The 20,981-nt window shown below is 49.4% G+C and overlaps 1 protein-coding gene and 1 non-coding gene across 2 annotated transcripts; both read right to left on the bottom strand.

Moving 5' to 3' along the window:
* Nucleotides 1–7,303: 7,303 nt before the first annotated feature.
* LOC100825168 (UDP-glycosyltransferase 73D1) lies at nucleotides 7,304–9,146 on the bottom strand. Its single transcript, XM_003580115.4, has one exon. It carries the CDS (start codon nucleotides 8,993–8,995, stop codon nucleotides 7,508–7,510), a length of 1,488 nt encoding a protein of 495 aa, XP_003580163.1. The 5' UTR covers nucleotides 8,996–9,146; the 3' UTR covers nucleotides 7,304–7,507.
* A 595-nt stretch (nucleotides 9,147–9,741) lies between these two features.
* LOC100826201 lies at nucleotides 9,742–10,716 on the bottom strand. The gene is made up of 2 exons (XR_002961224.1): nucleotides 10,411–10,716; nucleotides 9,742–10,320 (listed from the first exon to the last, which is right to left on the bottom strand). It is a non-coding gene; the product is annotated as an uncharacterized LOC100826201 (transcript).
* Nucleotides 10,717–20,981: the final 10,265 nt, after the last annotated feature.

Raw genomic sequence — 20,981 nt, forward strand, 5'->3', positions numbered from 1 at the left:
TCGGCCAGTAGAAACCGTGTCGGAATGCCTTGCCCACTAATGTCCTTGAAGACGAATGGTGACCGCACTCTCCCTGATGAATATCCCGGAGTATCTCTTGCCCTTCTGCCGGCTCGACGCATCGCTGCAAGACGTTAGTAACACTTCTCTTGTATAGCTCACAATTGATGATAGTGTACACCTTTGCCCTTCTCTGAATTTGCCTTGCCGACACTTCCTCTTCTGGTAGACATTATCGGTTGTGCCCAAGCCGGCACGGGGCGAGTAGCAAAAACCGGCTCATCTGGTTCGTCTATCTCCATTGGCTCAACCGCCAGTGCTTCCGCCGAGTTAGGACGCTCAGTCCCCGGGTTACCGGAACCACTGCCATTGTCAATGTCCATTGGGGTAATGTCAGCTTCTGAGTTTGCCGGGATAAAGATTGACTCCGATTCTGGTGATGGCTTGATGGATGGTTTGCGTAAATGCTCCAATGCCACACCAGCCGGGATAGCTTGTCGCGTTGAGCCGAGCTTCGACAGCGTGTCGGCTGCTTCATTCTCTGCCCGCGGTAGATGATGGAATTCACACCCTTCGAAGTGACCACTGATCTTTTGAACATGAAAATGGTGGAGTGCCATATTGGCATCCAATGCATCCCAATTGTCGGAAGCTTGCTGGACTACCAAGTCCTAATCGCCAAAGCATTGAATCCGACGAACTCCAATTTCTTTTGCTATCTTTAGTCCGTGCACAAGTGCCTCATACTCGGCGACATTTTTGGATGGCGCAAAGTGAATTTGCAGCACATACTTAAGTTGGTCGCGCTTAGGCGAAGTTAAGACTAGGCCGGCACCAAGCCCACTTTTCATTTTGGAGCCGTCAAAATGCATCTTCTAGTAGCTAGTTTCAGGCGGTGGTGGCTCATATTCTATCTCGGCCCAGTCTACCAGGAAATCTTCGAGAGCCTGAGATTTTATGGCATCCCGCCTGTCGTATTGCAGCGTGTAGTGTGCTAACTCGATAGCCCATTTTGCAATCCGGCCGCTTGCGTCTTTATTGCTCATGATTTCCGAGATGAGCGCCTCACATATAACCCGGATCTGTAGCGCATCAAAATAATGCTTCAGCTCCTTTGCCGCCATATACACGCCCTATGCCATCTTCTGGTAATGGGGATAATTCTGCTTAGATGACGATAACACCTCGCTCAGGTAATGTACCGGCCTCTGCATCGATTTGTCGTATTCATCTCTTTGTACCACTATGACTGCGCTAACGACTCGGTTCGTTGCTGCTATGTACAACAACATCGACTCTTTTTCCATCGGCGAAGCTAATATCAGCGTCGTAGCAATCATCTTCATCAGCTCTTGAAAGGCTACTTCTGTCTGTTGCGTCCAAACAAATTTGTCGGTTTTCTTCATCAGCTGGTATAAGGACATTGCCTTCTCACCTAGCCGACTAACGAAAAGACTTAGCGATGCTAGGCATCCAGTGAATTTCTGCATGTCTTTGAGACATTTTTGGCAGCTTCATTCTCTCAATGGCGGCGATTTTCACATGGTTCGTTTCTATACCTCGGCTTGATACCAGGAACCCGAGCAGCTTCCCTGCCGGCACACCAAACGTGCATTTGGCCGGGTTTAGCTTCATTCGGAATCTCCTCAGATTTGCGAATGTTTCCTGGATATCATCCAGCAGCGTGGCACTTGCTTTGGTCTTTATGACGACATCGTCGATATATACCTGCACATTTTTGCCGAGTTGATCATGCAAGCATTTCTGCATGCATCTTTGATAAGTAGCCCGTACATTTCTCAAACCAAACAGCATAGTACGATAGCAATAAGCCCCGAAGGGGTGATAAATGATGTCTTTATTTGATCCTTAGGGTTCAGCGGTATCTGGTGAAAACCAGAGTACGCGTCTACAAAAGACAACAACTCACAACCGGCAGTGGACAATCACTTGATCGATTCAAGGTAACGGAAAAGGATCTTTGGGACATGCCTTGTTCAGGCTGGTGTAGTCGATACACATGCGCCACACCTTGGCAGCAGTTGGGTCGTCTTTCTTCTTCTCGACCATGACCGGGTTTGCCAGCTAGTCCGGATGCAGTACTTCCATGATAAAGCCGGCAGCTAGAAGCTGGGACATCTCTTCCGATATGATTTTCCTTCTGTCGTCGGTGAAGCGTCGAAGGGGCTGCTTCACCGGTCTTGCGTCTGGTCTGACATGTAATGAGTGCTCAGCCAACTCCCTCGGCACACCCGACAGGTCCTGATTTGACCATGCGAAGATGTCCCGATGCTCACGGAGGAAGCTGGTGAGCTCGCCTTCCTATTTTTCACCCAGGCCGGCACCAATGATGACGGTGCGGTCCGGGAATTCACTGTCGACCTGAATCTTCTTCGTCTCCTTGGATGGCTGAAAAGCCACACTCCCATGGGGATTGGTCATAGCCGGCAGGCGAATCTGTGCCGCCTGGGCCATCGCAACAGCCTCTTGTAACTTTTTCTTCTCGCCAGCGATGACCAGTGACTCGACCAAAGCAGACCCTGCCGCCGCGCACTCCATTGAACGCTTGTAGTTGCCAGTAATGGTTATGGTACCATTTGGCCCCGGCATATTCATCTTAAGATAGCCTACGTGGGTAGTCGCCATGAATTTGGCCAGTGCCGGTCTACCAAGTAGCGCATAACTAGTCGCCATGGACAACTGCTGAGGGCGATTTGGTCTCTTATAAGTGCTAGTGAAATTGTTGACAAAAGCTTCTTCAAAGTCTATCTAGCAATTGATGTTGCCTTCCGGCAAAATATTCAGCCATATCCTTGCCGGCCCTACCAGCATCTGGGGTACATAACGTACCGCCCATCTGCGATTGCCGCCTGCCACATGCACCGCAGTGACATAGTCTTCCAGCCAATCTTCCGGCTTGGTACTACCGTCATATGATCTTGTACCCCTGGGCAGCTGGAAACCCTGGGCTGGTGTCTCCCTCATGAGCTGATGCGCGAAACAACGCGGTCCCGGAGGGCCTTGCTCTTCCAAAAGCTCCGACAAATAGATTTTGTCGAGCCAATGCCGGGCATCCAGCGGCGATACTTGTCTGTTCCCAACTCAGGCTCCGAGCGGGCCGAGATTATCACGTTCTCGCCTGAGATATCCTTCATCACCCATGCCCGAGTACCCGTCATCATAACGGTCTTGCCGGCGATTTTCACCTCGATACAGGGGGTTGCGCACACCCTGCTGATCTGCAGCAGTATTGGGTGCCGGACCCCGAGGTTGGTGTCCATGACCAGCCGAGTGTCGCTCTTGCTGATCTTGGCGATTGTTGCAGAGACGCAGGCCACTCTGGCTGTCTTCGACTCTCCTGACCATTTGCTTCTCGGCCAAATCCGGGTAATTATGTTCTAGGCGCTTATCTCGGCCTGAGTTGACACTCTTGTCCCGTTTGACACCAGGCGAGGACGCTTGCTTGTCAGCCCGGCCATCAGCTGCCGAGTGAATGACTTGAGATGCACCAGGCTTGCCGTGCAATCTCATGTATGCCTCATTCTACTCGTTAGCTGTGCGGAGCAGCTCCTTCACGCACAACTGCTGCAGCCAGAGTGCCTCTCCCGTGAGATTCGGCAACACCTCGGCCGCAGCCTCGGCGGCCCTGAGATTGTTGACAAGGGTGTTGTATTTCGGCTTCAGTGCCGAGGCGAAACTTGTCGACACCGCGGGCACCCCTCTGCCATCTCTGGCTATCTCGGCGTTCAAGTTCTTGCCACGGTTACGCACTTCCCCAACTCAGCTAGGGTTAGTCAATGCGGTAGAATTTAGACCATGTGCTTTGTTATACTCACGGAGTGAAATATGAAGTTCTTGCCGAGCGCGAGCCACATCGACGGCCTCCTTCAGCAGCTTTTGGCGCTCCAACTCCAACTCCGCCTGCAGCGGGGCTGGGTTAGCGTTTGACGCTACCGGCGTGGTCAGCCGTTCGATGGAGGCCTCGAGCTGAGTCAGCTTTGGCGGCAGAGTCGACGTGCCGGCTTGAGCAGCGACGTTGTCCGGCTTCTCCAAGGGGAACTTTGCCATTCTGCCGGATTTGCTCAGGACTGCGCCGCTCTCCGCAGTGCCCTTGCCAGCATCGACGCCGTGAGCCGTCACCATGACCTCCACACGGTCAGCGAGGCAATCGAGATGCCGGCCGCGAACCGGGCAGACGGTGGGGGGATCATCGGCCACCACCATCTGCTCTAGGTACCTGCAAGGACTATCAGTAGCAACATAAACCACATGCATGCCGAAGTTGATAAAGTGTCCTACGCAGGGAAGCGGCGCGTTGTTGAAGCAGCTGGCGTTGTTGTTGATGAAGCCCAGAGAGCCGAATCTCTGGACCAAATCGGAGACCACGCGCTCTCCGGTGACGGGGAGACTTCCCGTCCGGATGAAAACTCCAGCCAGCGCCGCTGCTTGCCCCACGGTGGGTGCCAACTATCGTGGTGGTGTCACGGATGCCATAGGATGGCTTATGTTGGGGCCGATGGACGAAGGTGGATCCGGAGGAGGGAGGACATGATGAGAAACACGCACAAACACACAAGCACACACAGATTTACCCAGGTTCGGAGCCCTCTTGCCAAGGTAACACTCCTACTCCTACTTTGCTGTATAAGCCGAGATACCAAGATCTACAATGGCGCTCCTTGAGCTGTATTCTTGAGGAAGAAGAAGGGGAAAACCCTAGAGGTCTAAGTGAACCAATCCCCCCATCCAGGAAGGGGTAGTGCTCCTATTTATGGACTGCCCATGTCACACTGACATGTGGGTCAAGCACTATCGTTATCTTCTAAGGGGCCCACCAGGCACGCGCCTTGGTTCCCTCCGGGTGGCACCGCAGGGGGCAAGACAACTTTACTTTTCCTGGCGCCCTACAACAAGTACAGCAGTCGCCTGCCGGCTTCCATCACCGATTCTCTTTCGGTGTTTCTTTGCGCAGTCGCTTGGCACCGCGACGTAAGCGGCGACTGCTTTCCGTGATAAAGAGAACGCTTGCTTTACTTTGCGCCATGAGATAAGGATAAGACCGTTGAGCCATCTCGGCGGTGGCCGAGATCAGGGTATTTGTCATTATCCTGCAATCATATAAGACAAGATAGTCATGCCGGCATACAATTGGTATGCCGGGTCAGTATTAGTTTGGCTTAAGGATGGCGGCATACATGCCCGTGCCGGCTTTGCCTTCGTCATTTTGGCTAATTTGTGTCGTCATGACCCCACCCGGGGTCATCCCCCCGACACACCCGTTGCCACCGGCAGAGCTTAGCCGAGGCCAAAACTCAACGTCTCCAAGAAACCTTTGATCTTCTTCTATCTGCAATCAGATTTAGAAGTGCAAATTAATAGCTATAAATAACTGCAAATGCTGCTAAAGTTCAGTGCAATAGATCATCTCAAATTTATCTCTCTGAATTCTCAAGCAGCAGCAGCACCTCTCTTCCTCCTTTCTCCCACGAGCAGCAGCAGCATCGCCCCTCCTCCTTCATCCCATTTGCGGCACCCCCTTCTTCCCTACGAATGGTAGCAGTAGCGCCCCTCCCCTCCATCTCTCCCATCGGCTGCGCCCCCCTTCTTCCTCCCCATGAGCAGCCGCAGCAACGCCCCTCCCCTCCATCTCCCGCATTGGCGGCGCCCACCTTCTTCCTCCCCAAGAATTGTTTGCATTGATAGATCATGTGTACGTCAAATTATATTAGTAGGTACAGTTTTCATGATAACTAAATATTTTTACATAACTCTTCTGTTTATATTCAGATAAATATTTAGATCATGAGCTACCCATTTTATTGTTTATAGAGATATTTATAAGTGTTTTCTTCGTAGCAAATCATTTATGACTAATAGATTTAGCTTATTATTTAATATTTTCATTTGTGAAGAAAAACAATGAAAAATAATGTTGAAATGTCATCGCGTAACAGAGTATGTTACGTTTGGCACCATAGAAACAAATTTAACTTAATTACCACCGACAATAACATATTTGGCCTATTTGGGCCTGAAATCATTTTGTTGTTTATTATAGTCCATCGGATATATCTCTAATTATCGCTAATTCTACAAATTGGGCACCGGGCCTGAAACCACTCTAATGTTTATATGTAGCCCATCAAACATACCCATCATTAAATCTGGAGAGTGGATTTTCTACACTCGAGCTTCCTGCTCCGCCTATCCAGCCCGTCGACGGGTGTGTGGCGAGCCGTCAGATCTTTTCTGGTGACATCAGCAAACGGAGATGACGGTGGCAGGCGTTAGTTGCTTCCCAAGATTCGCGCCAGCAACAAAAATATCTGTTCACCATCCTTCTTCTTCCCCGTTGCTCTCTCCCCCTTGTCCAGCAACTGTCCCTCCTCCATGTTGCGGCCGATGGCGGTCAGCGCGGGCCACGGCAGCGGCGGCAGGCCAGCTCGTGGCAGTGCATCGTCTATTCCCGCAGACTCTCCTCCACATCTCTCCTCCATATCTCTCTCTCTCTCATCCATGTATATGCTGCCCACATGGCGGCTCCTTGTATGGTGATTCCCCATATGGCAGCCCCCATGTCTCATGGCCATGGCACCGCGGCATGTGGCTGCGGCATATGGCGGCCCCCTCTCAGGTCATGGCGTGCCGAAGCCATGTATCAGGGGAGATGGCGTCCCCCCCCCCCCCCCCCCCGCTCTCTCTCTCTCTCCAAATTCTGTGATTTCTTTCTCCACCCCAGATCCGATCGAAACATCCTACGCTCCCGCCGCACCATGATAACTGAACAGCCCCGTTGTACACCCGTCACTTTCAACCACGACCATCATGCAGTTTCCGTTTTAGTCGCCGTCAGTTGCACGTTAGTTGATCAACTGACAGGATAGCTGGAGCAGAACGCTCGGTAGCAATCAAAACTTTTCCTTAAATCTGCACCGTTAGATGTAAAATCGAACGGTCAGAATGGGATGATGTGGATCAACGTGAATGCTTCTCTCGGTACCCCTCACATTGCTTTTAGTATATAATATTTCAATATACATATTAGTTGTCAAAATATTACCTGTATCTAGATGCTTTTTAGGCATAGATACATCTATATTTGAGCAAATTTAAGACAATTAATATGAATCGGGTAGAGAGTAGATAAATAGATAAAGAGCCGACTTGGCACTGGCAGTTGCAGACCTAGGCCTATCTTCGTCCACACACAGACACACTGTATAAGTTTTGTCAGCTTGGACAGTCGCACTGTCAACTTCTTTCCTGATAATAAAACACTAGTAATAGAAACTAACGCGGTAAATGGGAGTTAATCATGGCCTAATCGTGACAGCTTATTGTGCATTGAAATTGGTAGAAACTTTTGGCTCGGAAGTACAGGAGCACTTCCGCACGGGAAGTGCACATAAGCACATTTCAAGGCTTCAAGCAAGAAGCCCCAATATGTCCAGTACATCCATCAGCGAACACAGCAGAACTTATTCAGAATCGAGATGCCGTGCTGAACTCAAACGACCGATTGGACCAGCTTCTCCAGGTTCATGTACGACGAGCCGCCAGTCTCCAAAGCAGCCTTCGCTTTCGCCTTGAGCTCCTGAACCTTCCTGATCCTATCTTCCCCTTCGGTTCCTCCGACCATGAGCTTCTCCAATGCCCTTTTCACCTGTTCCATCCTCACCTCCGCCTTCGCAGGCTCGCCGCCGACACCGGTCAGGACGCCCTCCGTGGGCTTGGTCACGCCGACGGACACACCGATCCCAAGCACGTCCACGATCAGCTTCTCGTTCAGGAACTGCTCCGCGGTGAACGGCCAGGCCGCCATGGGCACGCCCGCGGCGACGCTCTCCAGAGTGGATCCCCACCCGCAGTGCGTCAGGAAACCCGCGACGGCCGGGTGCGACAGGATGGGCACCTGCGGCGCCCAGCCACGCACCGCAAGGCACTGGCTGTCCGCGACGCCGTCAGCGTCGGTGTGCTCCTGCAGCCATTTCTTGACGTCGTCAGGCAACGAGTCAGCGCCCTTGATGACCCACAGGACAGGCCAGGGGCACGACACGAGTGACATGCCTAGCTCCATGAACTGCGCGGGCGGCATGCGCCCGCCGCTGCCGAAGCTGACATAGAGCACGGACTGGGTCTTCTTGGCGTCCAGCCACGCCATGCACCGCCTCGCGTCATCCGAGGCGTCCGGAGCCGGCGCGCCGTGGCACAGGGAGACGGGGCCGACGGCGAGCACGGTCTTCCCGGTGGCCTCAGCGAGGCGCGCCGCTGAGCCGTGCTCGAGCTCCTCGAAGCTGTTCACCACTATGCCGTCCACGGCCAGCTCGAACTCGCGGAGCTCGCGCAGGCTGTCCTGCCCGATGGAGCAGGATGGCAGGAACTGGAGTGGCAGCTGCCTCCTGGCGAACCGGCACTCGAAGGGCGGCGGCAGGACCGGGACGTCGAAGAGCTCGTCCAGCGACGCCGCCGCCTCGTGCGGCTTGTGCGTGTGCAGGTACTCGCAGCACAGCAGCGCGAACGCGGAGAAGCCGTGGAAGATGAAGCACGGCACGCCGAGCTCGCTCGAGATCCCGTGCGCCCACGTGTTGCACATCCCGGCGATGACGCACTTCGGACGGCGAGAAGGCGATGACGACGCGTTGAGGAGGCGGCAGTGGTCTGCCACGGCGTCGCCGAAGCGCATGGTGGCGTCGAAGAAGGCTGGCACCTTGTCGGGAGAGGGCACGTGGTCGAGCCTCTCGCACCCGGCTGGCAGCCCGGCCTCGACGGACGGGTAAGGGATAGAGGTGACCGTGATCTTGCCAGCAGAGGAGCCGGCCTGGGCGCGGTCCACGCGGCTCTGGACGAGCTGCGCGGTGGCGGGCGTCGTGAGAATGGTGACGGCGGCGCCGTGGGCGGCGAGGAGGCAGCCGATGTCGACGAGGGGGATGATGTGGCTGGTGGTTGGCCATGGGATGACCACGAAGTGAGGCTCTGGCGACAGGGCGGCCTCCATTAATCTCTCCCGATTCTTCCAAGTAAGGATGCGCTTCAGGTAGCCGTTGGTTTGTTGAGTGTCGGCTCGTTGCAGCCGTGCCTGCACCCCGTGCGCCTCCTATATACTCCGTACTCCGGAGTACTCTCCACTACCGTCCTGGCGAAGATTTGCCACATGTATAAATTGTAGTTGTGGCTAACCTGGATTTCCAAATTAATTATTGCACCAAATGGAATGAGGTTGGAAGATCGTTTCGCTATGATCAGATCTTCCATGTGTGCTGGCGATAAGGGTCCGTTTGGTTCTCTTGCTCACTTACGTGCTAGCCAGCTAACCGCGGCTGAGCTTAGCTCGCATTGCCTCAGCTATGCATTTGATTAGTCCGCTTAGGCCGGCAAAAGATAGGTGCTAGTCATTTGGTTGATTTATTTTTGAGGGCAAGTCCAACTACTAACAAAGGATTAGTTCAGCTCAGCTTAGGCGATTTATTTTTGAGGGCAAGCCCAACTACTAGCAACGGATTAGTTCAGCTCAGCTTAGGCAGCCAGCTCGTTTGAATGCGTACACAATTAAAATTGTAAATAGCTATAAAATAGGTAATCACTCATAAGAAACATTGCAACTACAGGACAATTAATTTGAGACATTGGTAAATCATAATTTGAATAACAAATTTATTATTCAAGAATAAATAAATGTGTCACGTTATTACATATGCATACATGGCACGATGCTGAAATAAACACTTATCTCAAAAGTTTTAACTAAAATGAATCACATCTTAGTACGCACGTAAGAAGGATAGTTATCCACGACCATCGCCGCACCCACTCTTTGATAGAATGCATTGGACGCCCCTTCAACATGGAAGCCACTTGTTCATTCGTGGCCAGAGATGTCTATAATGCAAGTAGAATGTAGAGAGGGTATTCTTCCATGTCATCTATTATTTTGTATAAGTTGTCATTTGGATTAGTCACGTGTGTGAAACGCATGGTTTCAGACATATCACGTAGAGAATGTGTCATGTCTGTAATTACGTTGTCATCACACTTGACCCTCTTACCTTTGTCACGGCTACCACCTCTAGGGTGCTTTGAAGAAGAGCTTTCACTGTTGGTGTCTTCGGGAAGACAATCCGAATCATATTGCGTTGCAGGATCAACATCGGCATTACTCACATTCTTGTCGCCAACAAAATCCTTGTCACGAGAAGAAACATGGTCATAGGGAGTTTGCAGGATTGAGAACTCTCCCGTAGCATGCTTATCTTGAAATACGTACTCCATATCATCAAATGAAGCAATGGGCACATTGATATACTTTGCCCTTTTGTCTTTGTTCTGGACAATGGAAAGAAAATCAAAATGTTAGTTTACTAAAGAAAAGACATGATAATGAATGGAAATATAAGTTAACATAGTAGTGTTCACATTCTTCATCCGAACAACCTCCGTCTCTTCATATAAAATTATCTTGTTGACATCATCAAAATTGGCACCACTTAAGTTCTTCGCCTCTAAAATAACCTTCCACTGGGCTTTCAGTTTGTGGAACTTGTGATAAACTTGCCTCTGTGTGAAAACAGTGCCAAACTTTGCGTTGATTTGTTTTGCACACTCCTCGTGATGCAACTCTTTGAAAATAAATTGTTTCCCCTCAGACTGAAATTTCTCTTTGTAATAGCGTAGCATTTCTTCGACAACTTGGGGTTGCCACACCACGTTGTTGCCCGCCATATATCTCTGTAACACAATCTAAGTTTTAGAATACTTAGACAGAATAAAACCCCTAAGATGCATATATACATACTATATATGACATTATATATGTATCAAGGAGAGAAAAAATATTTATAGAAAGCATGATCACAAATTAACTTCACAGAAAAACACTCACAAGTCATTACTGAAAGTAACATAACATAGTATCAACAAATTCATACATAGAGCTTAAGCAACAGAAATTAACCATTCCTAACATTATGTCTATTTCTCCACATATTGGTGCCATGTTATCCCTGTCTCCAAGTACCTCCCTCTGTTCTTGACGCAAATCTCATTGGACACGGCCTGCTGATCTTGGATAATGTTCAAACCAGTTCTGCTCACTATAGACTAGTTCATCAGGTCCCCCATTTAGCAATATCCAGTTGTGAAGGATGCAACATGCTATGACGACTCGTACTTGCGAAGGAAAGGGATAATAAGGTCTAGTTGTGAGAACTTTGAACCAATTCTTTAAAGTCCCAAATGCTCTCTCAACAGTAGTACGAAGGGATGAGTGCCTTAAGTTGAATAACTCATTTGGGGTGCGTGGTTTATAATTACCCCTCCATTCCCGCAAATGATATCGAGTTTGATGAAATGGTGGTAGGAATCCTCTCCTAGCTGCATACCCAGCATCTGCAAGATAGTACTTACCTAACATGACATTACAAAGAAAATTAATCTTTTTATATGTTATATGTCCATATATATATGTGTACTAAATGGCAGGGACCTACCTTCAGGGACTCTTAGGCCATTAGGATGCTCAAGAGAATGCCTTAAAACAGTTGAATCGTGTGTTGAACCCTCCCAGCCCGCACTAACATATGTGAACAACAAATCAAAGTCGACCGCAGCAAGAACATTTTGGGTACGGAAAGGTTTCCTGCCACGAAATCTGTCTACTATCCGAGCTGGAACATTGCATGGAATATGGGTTCCATCAATGGCACCAATGCATTCCTAAACATCACATTAGCAATAAGTAATTAGTAAATACAACTACCACATTATGAAGCTAATTTCTAGTTTTTTTGAAACAAGATGGAGTACTGTACTATATACCTTAAAATAGGGATCAAATCGCCGGTTGCCTTGAATTTTGGATGGAATATCAAGTGATCGATGCCTAAGCATTTCTGGTCCAAGTTCCCCAATTGCAAATAATACTTTATTGAAGTAACGACTCACCGTCTCTCCTGACCTTGTGAAATGAAAACTAATATCGATATTTTTCTTATGATGACCTACTGTTGTGAGGAACATGGCTACTTGTTCCTCTACAGTATAGTGCCATGTATCTCTAAGTGATCTGATACTCCATAACTTACGACAAAGTTTGAAGAAAACGGTTTTCCCCATGCGCAATTCCCCAATACAATGTTTCTCCTCACCACAATACAGTTTCCGTAGATATGCCATCCTTTCCTTATTTTTCTCTAGCAATGAATATCGTCTAGGACCTATCGATTCGCTTACATATATAAGCAGTGTACAATATGCGAGTACAAAAGCACTGAAGAAGGCAATCTGTCTGTTAATTTGTGCGCTGTCATCCATCTATAAGACGATCAAAGAAGACTGAAAATTAATTACTTACACAACAAGTTGTCATCACTCACGAGTACGTAGGAAGTGCAGGAAAATTGTAGACAAAGCTATGCTGAGACAATCAATAGAAATTAAAAGAAACCTTATAATCCCATGAGTCAATTTAGTTTAGTCCAATCAGCTACGGGTACTTGGCACTAACAAATAGATACTTCATAGTTCATACTATAGTACTTATTATTTATTTCATAGGACTCTCTCCCCTAGCACCACATTACTGAATCCTACATTTGTCCTTAGGAGATGCAAGACACAAGCAAAGGAGGCTCTGCTCCTTACGAGAAAAATCACAAGCAAAGAGTTACCTAACTTGTGTACTGCCAAGAAAATTCAAACATGCAAGAGAAGGAAGTATCAGATATGCACTCATAACAAAGTTGATCTATGCATACCTTGACTAAAGCATATGCGCACAATCAACCAAGTAGGAGTACTAGTTAACACGTACGGTTAGTTTCAGATGTGGGCTACTACAGCCAACATTACATAAATAAAGAGAGCAAATACACTAGATTCTCGATAGTCTTTACCAATCACAAATCACATCGGCACCTGAACAGAACATATGGACCGGTGGCCATCTAACTCAATCACAGTAAATAGGGAAAAAGAACCCAGGGATATGTGAATGCGAACCTGAAGGATTGGGGTGCTAAACGAAGCTTGCCTTGCGGAAGATCGCGGACGGGCAAGAGTTGTCCGATTTGTGTCTTTCTTCGACTCCAGCAGCAACCTTGGCGATGAATCAGAGGGGCGGCGATGGCCTTTACTTAAAGGGAGAGAAAGAGGACCGAGTCCATGTGATGAAGGAGGTGATCCACGGAAGAGGAGGAATCGGGATGGAGGAGAAGAATCGAAGATCTAGGCAAGCGGAAACGGAGGAATCAAGATGGAAGAGAAGAATCGAGCAGAAGAGCAGGAATCGGGATGAGTTGTTGAGGGGACGAGGTCATGGTTTCCGTCAGGAGCGGAGTATTTTTTTTCGCACGAAGCGCGTCTTGCCGTCGAAGGCGAGCCGGTCTAGCTCTCCTTCGTGGGCAAGGATTTTCTGGCCCGTTCGGGCTAGCTCGCTCCCAGAAGCCAAGAAAATTTGACGGTACCAAACGCCAAGCATAGCCCAGCAAGGCTAGTTTAGTTTTTGCCTGGGAACCAAACGGACCCTAAATGCATGCTTAACATTTCACGTGCTCATTTCTAATAATCGCATGAGCTATTGTGGTCTCTTTTCTTATGACTGTACCTTCCACGAGGTCTTATTTATTTATCGGCATAGCTGTTTTCTTCTGATTTGTAATGCAGTAGCTGCACAAGCTATCATGCCATTTATTTATATAATAACCAAACCAATCTTTTTGATTTATTTTTCATGATCTCACATGATTGTGTTAGGAAACCACGACCCCATGGGGTCTTTCTCCTTGTCCAAACCAAGTCAAATGGGATACTTGGTAGTTTCTCCGTTTCTAAATTCTTGCCGTGATTTTAGTTCAAATTTGAAACCGTAAAACAGCGTGTTTGGGGAAACTGCTCGACACCCTAATACGGGTGTGGCTATCTCATATATATAGAGGTACCAAGAGGTACAATACAAGACATATACAGACTCTACGTATATACAGTCCAACACCCTCCCTGAATCTTAACTGTGGCCTGAAGTACAAAGTAAGTTAAGATTGCGCCTACAACCTACAAACTGCGGCTGTGGAAGAGGCTTCGTGAAGATGTCAGCAAGTTGATCTTTGGAGGAGATGAACTTGATACGGAGTAACTTCTGTGCAATGCGTTCCCTGACAAAGTGATAGTCAACTTCAATGTGTTTCGTTCGGGCATGGAATACCGGATTAGATGAAAGGTATGTAGCACCGATGTTGTCACACCAAAGGACTAGAGGCTGATCTTGAGAGACTCCCAACTCTCTCAATAGGGACTGTACCCATATGAGCTCAGCTGTGGCATTAGCAACTGCCTTGTACTCAGCTTCAGTACTGCTGCGAGATACTGTAGCTTGTTTGCGAGCATTCCAGGCGATCAAGTTAGGACCAAAGAACATTGCATAGCCCCCTGTGGATCGCCGGTCATCAGGACTACCGGCCCAATCCGCATCTGAGAAGGCTGAAAGCTCACAAGATGGTGCAGGCTGGAGAAGCAAACCATATGAGGCAGTGAGACAGATGTAGCGTAGAATACGCTTCACAGCTAACCAATGAGATGTCCTGAGCGCATGAAGATACTGACACACACGGTTGACTGCATAAGAGACATCCGGTCTGGTGATAGTGAGGTATTGCAGGCCACCAACGAGGCTGCCGTACTCAGTAGCATCATCAGGCGAAAGGGGGTCTCCATCAAGAGAAGACAACCGATCGGTAGAGTACTTGTGCTGAGTGAGAGTCAACCCAGCAGAAGACCGTGAGACCTCCAGACCAAGAAAGTAGTGCAGAGCACCCAAGTCCTTGACAGCAAAATCACCACCCAACGCAGACATGAGACGATCGGCAGCAGCATCAGAGGAGCTGATGAGGATGATATCATCAACATAAACCAGTAGGTACATCGTGACCTAAGGACGCTGAAGAAGGAACAGGGACATGTCAGCAGTGGAGGGAACAAACCCATGAGCCCGAAGAACAGAGCCAAGACGTGCATGCCATGCACGAGGAGCCTGCTTAAGTCCATACAGAGCCTTAACAAGGCGACATAGATGTTGAGGACGTGCAGGATCAACAAAACCTGGGGGCTGACGCATATAAACCACCTCCGCCAGAACTCCATGCAGGAAAGCATTATGTACATCAAGCTGACGAAGAGACCATCCTCGAGTAATAGCCAGAGAGAGCAGCAAACGAATGGTAGTGGGCTTGACAACTGGGCTGAACGTGTCTTCATAATCAAGACCATACCTCTGCTTGAAGCCCTTGGCAACTAACCGTGCCTTGTAGCGTTCAATAGAACCATCAGCATGCTTCTTAACCTTGAAGACTCACTTGGAATCGATAATATTGACACCAGAAACAGGAGGAACAAGTTGCCAAGTATCAGTTTTCAATAGTGCCTGGAATTCCTGCTCCATCGCAGCGCGCCAGTGAGGAATACCAAGGGCAGCCTCAAAGTGGCGAGGCTCAGCTGTGGGATCAGCAACAGCATGGGCCACGCAAGCAGCAATCCACGCAACGGTCCCATCTGTGCGCACCTTCGGACGAAAAATTGCAGGTGGTGCTGGCGATGACGGGCCAGACGCAGGTGACGGAGGCGATGCCGAGCCTGGCGCAGGTGACGCAGAGGCCGGCGATGCTGGGCCGGACGAGGAGGCCCCTGGCAACGGGGAGCTAGGCGGTGTCGGGACGGGCGAAGACGGCCCGCTGGGAGCCGGGGCAGAGGCGGCCTCGTCGCAGGCCGGGGAACAAGACCCGGGCGCTGGGCCGGGCGAGGCGGCCGCAGCGGGCGGGGCTGCCACGGGCGAGGCGGCAGCGGGCTAGCGGTCGCAACCCGGCGTGCATGGCGCATGCACCGGATCAACGTCCCGGACGTGATCGTTGTCCGTCGCCTGATCATCAAGGAGCTCGAGGCGAGCGCCGCGTCCGATACCTGCAGCATGGTTAGGAAGCAACGCAAGAGTATATGCAACATCTACAAATTGATCAGGCAAAGGTATAGTGGAGTGCACAGGTGGTGTAGGAGTGGTAGAGTTGTTCGGAAGTGCAGCAAAAGGGAACACATTCTCATCAAACACGACATCACGAGATATGTAAACGCGATTAGTGGGAACATGTAGGCACTTGTAGCCTTTATGAAGGGAACTATGCCCAACAAAAACACACTTTTTAGACCGAAACTCTAGCTTATGCTTGTTATATGGACGAAGGTGAGGCCAACATGCGCATCCAAAAACCTTAAGGAATGTGTAATCTGGGAGTTCATTGAGCAGGAGTTCAAGAGGAGTTTTCATTTGCAGAAGTTGTGAAGGAAGCCTATTTATCAAAAAACAGGCGGTGGAAAAAGCATCGCTCCAAAACCGAAACGGAACGGAGCCGTGAGCTAGTAAGGTAAGGCCAGTCTCTACAAGATGACGATGCTTACGTTCAGCGGTGCCATTATGCTGATGTGTATGAGGACAAGACACACGGTGCGAGATCCCAAGTTTATTAAAAAACGAATTTAGGTTGTGATATTCACCCCCCCCCCCTCGCCAGTCGGATTGAACATGAAGAATTTGATGCTGAAGGAGACGCTCAACATGTGCTTGAAACTGAATAAAAACATCGAACACATCAGATTTACGCTTAATAAGATAAAGCCAGGTGAACCGACTATAAGTATCAATAAAATTGACATAATAATTGTGGCCACTAACAGACGTTTGGGCAGGACCCCATACATCAGAAAACACAAGCTCAAGAGCATGTTTAGCGACACGACTCGACTCTGAAAACGGAAGCTGATGACTCTTGCCTTGCTGGCAGGCATCACAGAAATGTTCAGCAATTTTAGTGGACACAACTAGAAGTTCATGACGATGCAGAACATGACGAACTATGGGAGCAGCAGCGTGACCAAGGCATGCATGCCAGTGCGTAGATGACACACGAACACCACTGAACACCTGGGGAGCATGTGGCGCAGGAAGCGCAGGCGGCGCGTCAAGTGCATATAGGCCATGACGAAGACGACCTCTAAGTAGAACGGCTCTCGTGTCCCGATCCTTGATGAAAAAATAGAAACGATGAAATTCAGCGAGGACATTATTATCGCAAGTAAGTTGAGGAACAGACAACAAACTACGTGTAGCAGAAGGAACTCGAAGGACATTGAGAAGATGCAGTTTTCTAGAATTGTGTGCAAGAAACTACGATATGGCTCCTGGGTGGCGAGCTTGCCCATCTCACTCGTCAGGTGATTGGTAGCTCTCGTGTCCATGTACCACGTCGGATCAATGGAGTAGGGCGGAGTGTGCCCGTGCTCGTTATCCGCCATGGCAGAGGCAACCTGCTTGTCATTGCGCTTGCCATCGTTGCCAATGCCGAGGAAGTCCTACTTGAAGCGTCGATGACAGCGGGAGGCGATATGGCCCTCAAGTACACAGCTGACAGCAGGCGCGCGGACGACCACCGCCTGTGATGGGGGGCGCGGCGGGCCGCGGAGCCTGCTGAGGTGCGGACGCCGGCTTGCCACCAGCCGGTGACGGCTTCTGGGGTTTACCGTGAGCTACGGCGTTGGCGGAGGAGAAGCTCGACGAGGCATGGCGCACCTTGACGCGCTATTCGTGACCGAGGAGGCGCGAGTAGAGCTCACGAGGCTGAAGCGGAGTGTCGCAACCATTGATGTTCTCAATGAGATTATCATAGTCGTCGTTGAGCCCGTTCAGGATGTAGGTGGTGAAGTCCTCGGAGCGAAGCGGCTGTCCAATGGAGGCCAGAGTGTCGGCGAGGCCGGTCATCTTGTTGAAGTAGTCCGTGATGATGAGGTCGCGAAGCTTGGTCTCGTCCAGCTCTGTGCGAATGGCATGAGCACGCGCCTGAGACTGAGAGGCGAAGTTGGTGTGAAGCGCCGTCCACGCATCCCAAGACGTAGAGGCGAAGAGGACCAGCGATGAGACACTCGGTGTGAGCGACGACTGGATGGCAAAGAGGATGGCCTGATCCTGGGCCACCCACGCGTGATACGCCGGATGATACGGCGGTGGGCACGGGAGGGAGCCATCGACGTACCCCTCCAAGTAGCGGCTTCTGAGGAGCGGCATCAACTGTGCACGCCAAGACAAGTAATTGTTCGGCGTGAGCTTCACCGGGATGAGGTGCGAGAAGTAGAAGGGTGAAGGCGCCGCAGCAGGATCGGCGTAAGCCGACGGCTGTGGCAGGTAGAAGCCCGGCGGCGGGGCCGTCTCCAGAGACGGGGCAGGGGCAGCGGTCGCCGAGGAGGCCCCGTAGATAGGCGCGACGTCGTCGTATGCCGACGACTGGTAGGCGCCAAAGGGAGCGGCAACCGGGGCACCATAGGTCGGTGCGGACGCGGCCCTGTAGTGCAGCGCCGGAGATGCCGCGTAGGGCTACGGAGGCGGCGCACCGTAGGGAGGCGCCAACCAGGCAGCCGGTGTGAGCGCAGGTGAGGCGCCGCCCGCCGTAGGGCGCAGGCGCGGGACCACCATAGGGCGGCGGCGCAGCCACGGCGGTCGAGGAAGAAGGGCCACCGGAGACTGGCGGCGGCAGATCGCCCTCTGCGCCAGCGGGAGGTGGATGAGCCGATCCGATCGAAGGACCCGAAGGCGCGACCCCGGGGGACCGGGCTTGCCACAACGCCGCGAGGGGCCGTGAGGCAAGGAAGGGCGAGGCAGGGGCAGGGGCCGGCACAGCGGAAACCATCGTAACCTAATCTGATATCATGTAAAACAACGTGTTTGGGGAAACTGCTCGACACCCTAACACGGATGTGGCTATCTCATATACAGCCAGTCTAACAGAAACATTAAGGGATGAAATTATTTGTGAAAAACCTTGCTGAGCTGGAGTCAGCCACCGCGTTCGACCCAGCTAATTAATGTATAGCCAGGACGCTTTCTAGTCCGAATCAAGAAGCATTGAGGGATGGTCGATGTGAGGATGATATAGCCCACACGTGGCACCAACATATGCATAATGCTGACATCCACCAACAATACTAAATGCATAATGCTAGCATCCACCAGGACATTTTCTGCGGGTACCTTGAAACGTCTCGATCTACAGTTATGTTCTATTTGATGCTTATTACTCTGATAGCCACATTTAACGACAACTTCAGTTAGCAATGTGCTAAAACCAGGACTGTGTGTAACCATATTTAGTTCCGGGCTCCAGATAACTAAACTACGATCGAAAGCATACGCCCATGACGAAATTTCATTTTTCTACGAGTTGCGAATTGCGACGACGTCCTAGCTAGACTAGGCTCAAGTCAAGATTGAGCTGTACTCCTCACGGCTTGCCTACAAAGCGACGAGCTGGGCAGCTGGCTCATCTGGGATTTTGCTCATCAAGTTCGATGGACTGAGCGCAAACAGACGTTCGCGCGCGTAATCGATGACGCTATCCATCTGGATAATTCCAATTTGGATGTCCTGCCATACAGCTTTCAGGATCCGTAACGACATATATATACAGCAGCAATGATTTGGCGAGCTTGCGCCGCCGGCGCAACGTCTACCCGCACATTTGTCGCACTGCTTCAATTGCAAACTCTTCTTTTTCTTGCCCGTTGAATCTTTGATGTCAACATATTGTCCGTTAGCGAAAAGAGACGCTGCCTCACGTAAGATGTTCTCTGCAGTAAACAAAGTTGACACTAATTACCCCAATATCGTGACCTGTTTGGTTTCATCAATGAAGCTAGAGAAACTATTTACTTCATTTAGTGCAAGTTTTTTCATATTTTACTACTCCCTCTGATTCATAATAAGTGTCGCTGATTTAATATGAAGTTGTACTAAATCGGTAACACTTATCTTATTATAGACAGGAGGGAGTAAAATTTAAGATTTGGACCCATTTGGGCAGCTTGGGCCTACCAGTTAGGGGATGTGTCGTCATTCCTCGACCAAATCAAACTTACACCGTTGAGCCGCACACCAAAGGGGCTCTGACCCACCTAGGCCCTTTTTGGTTATCGGATTCGGAAGCAATACAGATACGGAATATATCTGAATTTATAATAAACAAATATGGTACCATAGTAAAGCGGTGCGGGACCAGAAACAGATATAGGTGGACGGATAGTATGTACATAGTATTAATAATTAATACGTTTGTTTGATTGTACATACTCATTTATTGGACTCAAACACCAAACTCGAGCTAATGACAAACACAAACTGGAGTATAGTATAGTGTAGGGATAATTGGTGGACACTTGCCAAAATCAAAAGCAACGGACGATTTCAGATAAACCCCAAAAAGGACTTTTATTAGGGCTCCTTTGATTCAAAGGATTTTCATAGGAATTTTGGAGGATTTGAATCCTTAGGATTTTTTTCCTATATGAATTGTTTGATTTGTAGGATTGAACCTCATGGGAAAGTTTCCTAAGGATTCCATTGCACTACATTTCATAGGATTTTTTCCATCCACTCCAACCTCTTTTTCAAATTCCTTTGTTTTTTCATGTGTTCAATCAAACAAACATTTGTCTAATCACAATTCTGTAGGATTCGAATGGGCATGACATTGCAATCCTACGATTGTCCTATTCCTATATTTTTCCTATCATGTGAATCAAAGAGGCCCTTAATATTTGGACTTTTAACTTTTTCACTTTTAGTTTTCTAGATTTTCTTTTTTCAACTTTTTATTTTCTCATTCAAAACTTTTGACTTTTAATAATATTTGGACTTTTAACTTTTTTAAATTTTAGCTTTTGATTATTCTTTTAACTTTCAAAAATATTAGAAATTTTTAACATTTGATTTATTTTTTCTGTACTTTTTTCTCATTCAATTTTTTGACTTATAATTGTAGTTTTAAGTTTTAAATTTGTAGCTATTTAAATAGCAAAAAAAAAATCAAAACTCACCGGCTCCGTATTGAAGTCCGGCCTCCCGATGTTGGCTCCTGGCGGCGGCCTCCATGGCACGTCGATGCGCGACGGCTCGAAGACGA

The sequence above is a fragment of the Brachypodium distachyon genome, chromosome 5 (assembly GCF_000005505.3).
Source record: "Brachypodium distachyon strain Bd21 chromosome 5, Brachypodium_distachyon_v3.0, whole genome shotgun sequence".
Taxonomy (NCBI): domain Eukaryota; kingdom Viridiplantae; phylum Streptophyta; class Magnoliopsida; order Poales; family Poaceae; genus Brachypodium; species Brachypodium distachyon.